Consider the following 12,052-nt stretch of genomic DNA (forward strand, 5'->3'; position numbering starts at 1 on the left):
GAGCTTGTTTTAAATGTTAATTCTGATAAATCGAGGTTTGAAAAGTCAAAAAAGATTGTATGTTCAATAGAGCATTGCATATAAATTATTTGTTTCTGTTTTGTGTACAGCTCTTTTGGATCTTCCAGTCCAGCCATCCACTGAAGTAATGGGTTTTGGACATGGCTCTTCATCCTCAACCCAGCATCTTCCTTTACGATTTTATGACCAGTCAAGACGTGGCATGAGTGATCAAACAGTACAGCGGTCTGTTTTTGCATCAGTTGACAAGGTTCCAGGTAGGGTATTTTTAGGTCTACGTATTGATTCAAGATTTTGAAATGAAGGTTGCTATTGAGCTGCTTGAACAACACTTCAGCACCATCCTTGGATAATATTTGAAGTTTGATTTTAAACTAGGTAACTCATTATTTTCATTTTTGCTTCTTCCTACATTAGTCTATTTGTTAGTGTAACCACTACAAATTAAAGCATTAAATATCTAGATAATATGTGATATGTAATACTGTTTACATGTGCATGTTACTTAATTCCAAGTTACTCGTTCTAATTTTTAATGATCAGTTTTAAAGTTACATTTGACAACAGTTAATAACCGACGTCATGTTTGATGTTGTCCTTGAAAGCATTTAGCAATTCTTTTATCTTATGCCATGTCTTGCCACTTTGATGTCTGACTAGGGTCTGACACATGTGACCCCTGGAGGATACAGTTAAAGAGTCCCAGCTGTGAAATGAGTTACCATCCTTACTTAGGTCTTCTGTGGAGCTGTTGGAATTTAGAAAAGGCCTGAAGACCTGACTTTTCCCTAAGTAATTGGATCCTGCTCCTGTGCATTTTTACCTCTTCTACAGTACAGTAGCTATAGATAAGCTTAACACCAGGAAATCAGTTTGGTGACAGTTTGCGCTCTATAAATAAATATAAATATGTAGTAACTCCATTATGGTGCCAACCTGTAGTGAAGATGTCTTCATTTTTGATAATTGTGGTAGATCCATAGTTTGCCAAACGGTTATCTGTGTGTGTGTTTTTAACCACGTTTCATCTTTTTTTTCCACAGTTTGCCATGTTACATCACTGAATTATGTGCTTCATGTCTAGTCCCAACTATAAGATGCAAATGCCTGTGCCTTACCACTTAGGTTGTGTATGTTAGGTCTCAGCCTTGAATGGGACACTGGAGCTTGTAGTTTGTGCACCCTCATGCCCCCTATGGAAGGAAGGCTAAGACCTGCACAACATTTTATCATAAGGAGAAAGAATCCAGGCATTAGTCTCTTCCCTCATTGAAGCCTTATGAAGAGGTGCATCTTCACAATTAGAAGTGCCTAAATACAAGTATTTGCAATGCATTCAGTCTCGCCTTTGGGATCTTATATGTATTTAGCTATGCAGCACATTAGCCTGGGTGCTGAAACATCTACTGTTCTTAAACATGGAGGGAATGTAAGCACCAAACTGCGTGACACGCCAGGTATGGGAACACATGGAGTGAAATATTGCCTTTAAGCGGGAAAAAATATTAATGTCCACGGGTGCTCATGGAAGACAATTTCTATGGACTGTAATCTAGAGAATGCTAAAGTGATTCTGGTGTTTTACTGACCTCTTCTGGTCGTTTTCTACCAAGACACTTAAATAGAGCCAGTTGCCAGAAAAATAAGAGAAAGAAAGTCCCTAAGCAGAAAGCAATTCTGGTATCTTACTGACCTCTACTGATCGTTTTCTATCAAGACAGTTAAATAGAGGCAGTTGAACAGAAAAAAAGTCCCTAAGCGGAAGCAGACAAGTCCTAGGGCTGATCTCCAGAGCCCACAAAGTACATACACATTTAAGTATATACTAAAGTATATACAAGAGGTCTCCAATGCTCGACCTAAAAAATGTAAGAGATTCATACAATGTGGTGGATTTGCTATATTATGATCTGCACATCACAGTGTCTCCAATTGGTAATGAATCGACAATACCTTAGTTTTTTCTTCCAATATTGGGTGCAATCTTAGTGTCAAACACTCATCCACCTAGAGTGTTACAGCCTGGATACACATAACTTTGTGTCCCAGTACAACCTTAACAAAACAAAGACACAAGAGCACACCATACATAAGTAACTCTAATCCCATACATTTTGTGCACTTTCAAACAGCCATGGGTGATTGGTGGTCGGTTTTTATCAGAAGTTTGGAATTCTGAAAAAATGCCTTGAGATTGGTACATGTAATTTGTGATTGACTAAAGATAGTATTGTGTGTTGTATAAATTTTTATATAGATTACAACTTGTGTTTTTATGTATGATTTGCAGCCTTGAGAAAGCCCTAGGTGGGGCGAAACGCGCGTCGGCTGCTGCATTTAAAAAAAGAAATAAAAAGATTTCTGAATGACCTACAGCTACGTGGAAATTGATTTGGAACTCTCCTGTAATATGACGACATGGCTGTTTGAAAGTGCACAAAATTTATGGGATTAGAGTTACTTGTGTATGGTGTGCTCTCGTGTCTTTGTTTTGTTAAAAAATGTAAGAGGCAGTATTTTTCACCTCACTTCACACATCTGTGAGCTCCACTCAGAGACGTCATATGAGCCAACCAATGTAAAAATTCAATCTCTCTCTTTGATCATGCCTTTATACAAATCTATTTAGTGTCCCTCTACTTCATTGCTATGGTCACCCGGTATAAAAGGAAAGACTATTTTGATTCAATTCTAACATTCTCAAATCAGATCCATAGTAACCTGATATTACTACAACAAACTACATCATATGACTCATTTAACAATGCCTTCTGCATAATTTTGTCTCCATCCTCTGAACACTTTCTCCCCAATTGTCAAGATCGGTTATGGAAAGATGTACACTAGCAAACAACCACCATACTCCCTACTGAATATTAGAAGGATTACCTACGCTCCTTGATTACAAAAGGAGACTAAGTCTTTTCTGATGAGTACATTACTCACATAACATACAGTGGCCTTTATGCAATTCCGAGGACTAATGTCGGCTTCCTTGACCAATTCACTGTCTTTTCTGGTCTTCTCATGCAATACGTCAACTATTGTGGACTCTTAGTAAAATTCAGTAGTTGTAACTGTAAAGCGCTCTAACAACCAAAGTTTTGGGTCATGTTTGCGCTATAGAAAACATTGATTAAATAAATAAATAAGTAAAAATACTGTCTAAACCACCCAGCCCTCAAATTAGAGCCAAGAAATCCAAGGACTTGGGAAAACGGCATGCGGGGCTGGTGTGGGTGTGGGTGTGTGTGTGGGTGTGTGTCTCAGCACGAAATTGACATGCAGGACCCTTAATATAGGGTGTCTGTGTGTTAGCACAAAATTGACATGCAGGACTCTTGATATATGGGGGCCTAGATTTCTGATAATTGCAATATTTGCTGAACATCGTTAATCATCTAAGCATTTAAATAAAATCACTCACCAGTGTCAGAGCTTAGGGACTGTGTAGTGTGAATGGACATGGTGAAAGTTCGGCTGAGGTGCTGGCAACAAACATTCAGAACATACATGAAGGACAACAATAGTAAAATGCAACAATATTGAGAGCAATATGTGAAGGGGAGCGGCAGCACACAATAGAGGTGTAAGTAGGGAATGCTGGGTGGATACCTCACTTGTGTGAGTGTCCAATGAAGAATCGCCTAAAAACATATTTTTTTTAAAATATGGCGCTTGGAGTTCGCTGTGCTATACCCTCAATCCCTATGTTTTTGGACCTTCCCAGAAACAGGCCCTTGGCCCACCCTCACAAGTGAGGTATCATTATACTCTGGAGACTAAGGGGAACGCTGAGTGGTAGGACATTTGTGCCAACGCTGTGATTCTAGACAGAAATGTCAGAAAAATGTGAGTTTTGTAGCTAAATTTGAGGTTTGCAGGGTATTTTGGGTAGGAAAACATTGAGGGATACATGCAAGCCATACCTCCCTGAACTCCCCCCGGTGTCCAGTTTTCAGATATGTGCGGGTTTGGTAGGTTTCCCTCAAATGGCCGCCAAGCCCAGGGCCAAAAACGCATGTGTCGTCCCCCCCCCCCCCCCCCTCCCTTGCAAAACCAGGTAGTTTTGAGATAGATAATTTTAATGGCTCCACAATATGTTCTAGGCCCTTCCCTGCCTCAGGTACTTGGCCCACCCACACAAGTGTTGTACCATTTTTATCGGTAGACCTATGGGAACGCTGGTTGGTAGGAAATTTGTGTCAGCCTGGTGATCCCACAACTTTCCCTCACAGAAATGCACACGAAACACTCTACTTTTTACAGCAGAGGGATTTAGTGCGCCTGTGCACATGACTGAATGGTTCGGTCATGAGCACAGGAGCACTGGTGCTCATGACGGAACCATTCCATCATGATCACTGAAGGGGTTAATGAGCTGTTTAATGATTTATCTGAATATTTTTGGAGTTTCGATGTCTAGAATCAATTTAAATCCTCTCTGTTTTTTCGATATTTAATAACTTATTCAACTTTTCTATATTTCTAAGATTGATATTTTATATGTTCTAATTCTTATACTGCTTGCAATCTCAATAAATTATTATTTTTTTTAAATCAAAAGCAATCTTCGGAAAGTCAACAATAAAACAATAAAGAAGAATGGACCATCCCTCCCCGGTATTCTTTAATCCAGGGTTGGATGCTCGTCGTGCGATTCTTCAGTTCCTAATTCATTTGAATTTCAAAATGTTTAACTTGAAATTGAAATGCTGCTGGATAGTGCATGTGATTTGATTTTCATTTTATATAGTGCTCGAATGCCCAGGGGCATCTTGGTGCTCTAACAGACACAGATGGAAATCATAACATGATGGTACGCTGATGATTATAAACCCTGGTCTTAAGAGATTTCCTGAAGGACTTAAGGTCTGAGCAGTTAATTTGATCCATGGGGAGAGAGTTCCATAGCTTTGCCGTCCTCAACAGGAAATGTCTGCCCCCCTATGATACTCATTTGGACCTTGGGAGCCCTAAGCACTTGTCTTCCGGGGATGTAAGTTTTCTGGATGGAACATACCAAATGAATCTGTCCTAGAGATACATTTCCCCTCTTATTCATCTGATTAGATCCAGCTGTTTCTCTGTGTGCTCCTAAGCTGATGACACACAGTTGGCTGTGTCAGTTTCATCCGACCCGAGCAGGTAGCTCTACAGTTTAGATCATGCCTGAGTAACATTGCACATTGGATACAAGCCAACTATTTAAAGCTCAAGTAAAAAAAAACTGAGGTGCTGTTTGGTCACACTACTTCTTTTTGGAATCAGTGTTGGTGGCCATTGTATCTTGGCCCACTTCAAACCCCTGTAGCGAAAGCAAAAAACTTGGGGGCTATAACAAATTCCAAAATTACCTTTATTGAACATTCCAAAAAAATCACATCATCGTTCTTTCTAATATTGCAAAATAGTCAATTTTTAGTGATGACCAGTGCTAATATCATCAATTGTTTTAGCTCCAAACGGAGAAAATGAGCTAAAAAAATTTCCTCAGATTTTCTCCAGCGCTCCTTTATGGTGGACTGGGGTCAGGTATGATCTTGACCTGCTAGAGGCCCCCATATTGATGAAACCTTACACATGATGTATCCGCTATGAAAAAATGAGTGAGAAATATTTATAGAGTGCTCAACTACTCCTAGGAGTGTCCCAGCAGAAAAAGACTAATGTCCAAATTTTAGACACTAAACAGTTACGCTGAGGTAAAAAGCCATGTTTTTAGTAGTTTTCGCAACTGCGATTCATTGTCAGTGCTACAGAGATTGACCGTTAGCAGATTTCAAGCTTGAGCAACCTAGAACGAAAAGGAAGAGCCACCCTTTATTACTTTTCTGCATTTTTAAATCACTGCCTACAGCATGTCAGATGAGTGGGGTGCTCTAGAGGGTCAATAATAGATAATGCCTCTCAGAAGGGTCCTGGGAGCCCGTTCCATAAAAAACTTGATGTGCTTGCACCAGGGCTTTGAACAGAATCCTTTTCTACACCAGCAACCAATGTCGGACGCTATCAAGGTGAGAAATTGGGGCATGGCGGGGAATTTTTAGAAGCTGAGTTCTGGACCTCCTGCAGCCATATAACCGAATCATTTGAGAGATTCAAATAGATCTTGTTTTAGTTTGTGTTGCTTTAGTTTCCTCAACAGCGATCGGGCTACATGGGCTGTTGGGTTTGCTTTATTTTCTGAGGATAGGTGATGCGAGTTAGATATTATGGCATATTTGCAGCAAGTTGACTCATTAGGACAGATACTTGGCTCGCTAGGTTATCTGTCCGTGATATTTTGTCAGATGGAAGACTGTTGAATTATCCGTTTAGGCAGTGGGTCAAAAGAAGACTGAGAAACCTTTTTACTAGCGAGATGTGAACCGTCTGTTTAACAAAGCACAACTGTCTCAGCCTAGCTCCATTTTTTTAAGTTTGATTTATTGAGCGATAACAAAAGAAGTAAAACATCAATAAAAAAAGGGCTAAAACCATCCTATTTAACATTAAAAATGATTAAGAAAAATAAGATGATGATAAAGGAATTAATTTTGTACCTGTATATAAAAAGTGGAAAATATTATTGAGAGAGCAATATAAGGAATAAGGGGGTGGAGGGAAACAAAAGGGGGCGGGAGCAAAAGCAATCAATATAGAACAGATAAAGCATCATACAAATTGTAAAGATAATATAACATTGTAAGCATATCAATGAATGAAAAAGTGAAAAGAAAACTGTAATAAAACATTCAATACCTAAGAAAAATCAGTTAAACAATCAAGCAGAAAAAGGCAAAGGGAGCAAAATTAAGGTGGGTTCCGAACTTCATCAGATACATTTTTAAGGGTGACAAAAGAAGAGGCAGAATGAGATAAATAAGTTGTTAAGGGGAACCATAAAAGATCTTGTTTGATTGCTGGGATATGGGAGAAACATAATTAGTATCTAGTCTGTGGTAAAACAAGCAGCATTCCACCATGCTCTAAAGGTGACCTTATCTGCCTGTTTCCAATTTAAAGTTATTAAATGAACAGCAATAGCTATTTATAGGTCCAAAAGTTTAAAACTTAGTGACGTTTGAGGCCATTGGTGAGATAGAGTACCTAAAAATATGTTAGTAAGGGAAAAAGGAATTTGGACCTTATAAATTACTGTAATTTGGGACCAGACTAATTGATAAAACTAATGAATTGAAGGACACAGGGGAGAATAATAATCTATGATAAATGAAAAAAAAGGGTTTGTGTGGTATTTGCAGCTCGAGAGGTTTTATGGACTTTAGACCAAATTTTATCCCAAGTAGCAATTGACCACTCTTGAGAAAAGTCCTCTTCCCACATCCTCTTCCCACATCCTCTCAGTTTTTGATTTATGCCTATCTGAGGAGAATAGTAAACGTTTCTAAATATTAGATGCTGAAGGAGAACCTTCTAGAATAGAGAGTAAGGATTTAGAAGATACAGGAGAGTCAGCAGAAGCAGCCAAACTTTGAAGAAAATGCGTGAGAGAGAGATGAAGAACATTATACTGTGATCTACAAGATCGCGGTAAAGAAAATTTAGATTGAAGATCAGAAAAAGATAGGGGTTTGTTGTCAGAAATAAGTTGTGAAAGCCAGCATAAACCTCTAAAATGCCATGTTTTCCAGTATATAGAGCGATTACGAATCTGTAAAGATTTATTATACCAAATAGGTTGATTTTGAAGGGATTTAGTGGAGGGATTTGAGGAGGATAATAAGGGAGATATGAGTTTACGAGAATGAGAAATAATCGGGGAGTGCAAAGAGGCAATTTTGGCAGTAAAAGAGAAAATTTCTTGAAAGGCAAAAGGAGCAAAAAGATATTTTTCTAATTGTAGCCAGAGGGGTAGATGTAATGGAAGATCAGTAGAGAACCATTTAGCAGCTTGTTTTAGTGAGAAAGCAGAATGATAAGTTTTAAAGTCTTGAGGCCACCGCTAGGTCTATCTCTCTTGAGAGAAGATAAAGCTATATGCGAGGCTTTACCTTTCCATAAAAACTTTATCAAACTGGAATCAATTATTTTTAAATAATATTGAGGGATATGAATAGGAATCATAGAAATAATATATAGCACCAGAGGGGAAAGCATCATCTTAATAGAGTCTAACCGACCCCACCAGGAGAGAAAAAGAGGATGCCAACGATTAATATCACTTAATTTTTTACTAATATAATCAAAATTTGTTTTAAGCGTGCTGGATAATGAAGGCGTAAACCATAAACCAAGATATTTTATTTTAATGGGCTGCCAGGAAAAACCAGAGGAATCAAAGAGATGTTTTTGCCAAAGAAAATTTAAAGGTAAAATTTCGCATTTATCCGCTTTTAGACGATAACCAGAGAGTTTAGAATATGAGGATACTTGTTGGAGAAAAGGGTTAAGGGAAGTTTCAGGATTGGAGCAATATAAAAGAATATCATCAGCATAAACTGACAACTTGATTTGATGAGAACCAGATTGCAAGCCTGTGATACGATCATCCTGTCTAATTTTAGTTAGGAAAGGTTCCAGGGCTTTGACAAATAATAAAGGAGACGGGGGCAACCATGTCTCACCCTCCTTTAATATTCCAGGTGGTAACCCGAAATGCGATTTACTAAGAAAAGTATGAACTAACTATATGCTTACAAAAAATACACTTAGAATTACTTTATAAGTGTAGAAGAAAATAAATTTAAGGGAAAGAAGTATTTGCAAGATGAAAGAAAACTTTTTGAAGAAAAGAGCAGAGGAAATGGAAGAGGTAAGTAAAGAAGATAAAGAGGAAAAGAAAGAAGGAAAGTCGGAGAAGGTGAGAAGGGAGAGACGAAAAGGGAAAAAGAGGAGAATAAAGAACAAAGAGACAGTAAATGTCTTACAAAGACGACTGAACACCGTACATTCAAGACAACATGACTGGGGGTGACTATACCAGGAGAAGACAACAACAGCTTTGAAGATTCATCGAATCCAGAAAGGAGCACAATCTAAGACTTCAACATTACAGGAGGATCAGGAGATAGCAGAATTGTTGAAGAAAAAAAAACACGGGTGAGAGAAGAAGAATTAATAGAAAGAAACATCCATAAGGCAAGAAATGGAAGAAAATTATAAGGAAACAGAAGTGAAGAGAGAGAAATAACAGTATAACATTATAGAGGCATTACAAAGATATAAACAGAATAACAATCACTGAAACAACTTAAAACAGGTAAAAAGAGAACAACTGCGTAACACGAAGCATATATAATATTCAAACAGGTCTCGAAGTGTCCATAGTATCGGCTCCGTGAAAAGTAAGAAACTTTTGTAGCGCTGCGTGGTCATCAAATGTTGTAGTCTTGTCTTTATACATAACCTTGAAGAGACCAGGATGGAGGAGCCCATATTTGGCGTCGAGTGAATGTAATTGAGGACACAGATCAATAATTTTTTGCCGTCGGTCTGCTGTGATTTTAGCTACATCTTGATAAAAAAAGAGACGGTGACTTTCCCTACAAACCTGTTGCTTAGTCTTGACCGCTGTTAGGACTTGAAGAAGATCGGTGTATTGCAGAAAAAGCATAATGAGACCACGAGGTTTCGCTGAGATTTTCAGACCAAGTCTGTGAGCCCTTTGAATATTGAGCGAAGTAGTAGCAGGTAAATCCAGGAGCTTGGGCAAGAAGGTTTGAAAAATGGTGGTGGGATTGGAGCCTTCGATGTTTTCAGGAAGTCCATAAAGGCTGAGGTTTTTTCTATGATTCCTGTTTTCCAAATCCTCTGCCTGCTTTTTAAGAAGAGACACTTCAGACTCCAGAGATGAGATGCGTGAGCATGAAGATTCAAGAGACTCTGTACGTTGTTCCACAATGAGGACTCGTGACTCCAAAGAAGACCATTTATCGTTCAAAACTTTTAATGTTTTATTGGTTTCCTCTATGAATGGTTTTAGAGCTCGGATCACTTCAAGAATAACCTCCATGGCTGACGTGGAAGATTTTTCAGGAGAAGGAGGATCTTTTTTCGGTCTTTTGGTGGGGATTGCAGGTAGTTTACTAGAGAACTACGTTTTTGAAATGGCTTTTGAAGAAATATCAGGTTTTTGAGAGGGGAGGTACTCCATTTCAGTGCCGTTAGGATTTGAGTTGGAATCTAAACACGCAGATATTTTAGAAACTTTAGAGGACACAGCAAGTTTAAGATTCCTCAACCTCCCCATAAAAGGAGTGATGAAACTCAGTGAATGACCTTAAAACACTTGTGAGCATTAGATGAAATCCGTAAATAATTATCAGCAAGATAGATAACACTAGTAGCAAGTTGTAAAATCTAAAAAGACTCCTTCAGTGGTACGGAGTATGAGGCAACAAGCCAGGAAAAATCACCACGGAAATAGTGAATATCATCTCATAGAGAAAAATAGGCAGAAGTGTAAATGATGGCTGCTCTGTGATAAAGTACAGAAAGAGGAAACGATTTCATATTTAGGCTCCAATATTAGAATAGGAAAGCTCAAAACTTTCATAAGTGGGGAAGTTTAAATATGACAGGCAAAACAACCCTCTTATTTGAAGGAGCAAAAAGAGAATAAAGTCAATGCGAAAAAGACACCAACCATGATGGCTTTATCAACAATTAATTTTTACAAAATTTGAAGACTAAAATAGCACTCCCACAATATGTGAGGGTTAAGTACCCTCCTGATACAGGTTATCAGTTCACGTTCAGGTCATATATGCCTGTCCTATTGCCAAAAACATGAGAAAAAAAAGGAATTTCCTCAATTCCTTAAGGTGTTTTAAGATATCACGTGAAAAATCCAGGACCCTTTGGATATTAGATGTTGTTCATCTTTCCTTTATTGATGCAGAGTGGTAAACTCCAAATACACGGACCAGCCGACACGTGTTTCGTCTTTACAAAAGACTTTTTCAAGGCTGGAAAAAGTAATGATAAAAACTAAATACATCCAATTCTTATACACAATTTAAAACTTGGTAAAATAATCATTTATACAAAAAATCTTAGAATAATCACCCAAATTGGTGATAGTCCGAAAAAGAGACGTGAATAAGAAAAGAACCAAACTTCCCAAAAGTCCAGTAATTAATTAATTGAGTAATTTTTTATTTTTTATTTTTAGTCAAGGAATGAACAAGTGAACCACTAATGTCACCCAAAGCCAATAAGTGTAGTGGGTGATTAATGATAAAAGCCAAAGATGATAGACATGCGTCCATTCCAATGAGAGTTTAAATTAACAAATATTAAAGGTTAAGTATATCAACCCACCAATAAATTCAATACGGTAGTTGATGGTATGTCCAGCTCTGTAATTCTTAAATTGAGAATCCCAAGTATAGATATTGTACATGTGATCATAACATCTAGAGAATAAACAAAACAATCAATGAGAAGTTAATCATTTTAGGTAAAAGATTCCAAAATGTCCATACGTTTGTTAACACACTGTTGTAACAAAAATGAGTGAAAGTAACTCTACGCGACAAGCATGAACATAATGCGTAGTAAGTGGCCATATCGCATCCATAGAGCGACAACAAACGTAGTAACCAACAACAAATACAAATTATATCGTCTATTCACCAGAAATAGAACTTGGTTCAGTAGTGCCAACACAGGATATAGCGGTGTAATCGACCCGTTGCATGAAATCACCAAAAAACAACAAGCCCTGAAACCATAATAAAATGGCATGTCTGCCAGAGAAAAGTAAGTAAAAAAACTAAAATGTTTTATTCTCTCATTTTCAATGGACATTCTCTGTACCGTCCTGTCTCCTAAATGATGACGTACTCGCAATATGTAATACAAAGTACGAACAAGAACATAGTCAACCCCTATATAGGATTGTGTGAATAAACATACCCAATAGAAATATTTAGCTGTCGTATTTCCAAATATCACAGTCCTCCCCTATATTGGATTGAATAAATAAACATACCCAATAGAAGTAATAAGCTGTCGTATTTCCAAGTGAGGAATATGTATAAAATAGTTATTTCCTTCAATGCACAGATAGGTGATAGTGACG

The 12,052-nt window shown here is 37.8% G+C and overlaps 1 protein-coding gene across 4 annotated transcripts in view; it reads left to right on the forward strand.

The window, feature by feature from the left end:
* The window catches only part of CLEC16A (C-type lectin domain containing 16A), a 645,672-nt gene that overhangs the window by 581,263 nt on the left and 52,357 nt on the right, over window positions 1-12,052 (forward strand). For all 4 annotated transcript variants that reach the window (XM_085632123.1, XM_085632125.1, XM_085632126.1 and 1 more), the window contains exon 21: window positions 111-278. In XM_085632123.1, the coding sequence (XP_085488249.1) occupies window positions 111-278 (168 nt within the window). The remainder of the gene's footprint in view (window positions 1-110; window positions 279-12,052) is intronic.

Source organism: Triturus cristatus, chromosome 10 (genome assembly GCF_964204655.1).
Source record: "Triturus cristatus chromosome 10, aTriCri1.1, whole genome shotgun sequence".
In the NCBI taxonomy this organism is placed as follows: Eukaryota; Metazoa; Chordata; class Amphibia; order Caudata; family Salamandridae; genus Triturus; species Triturus cristatus.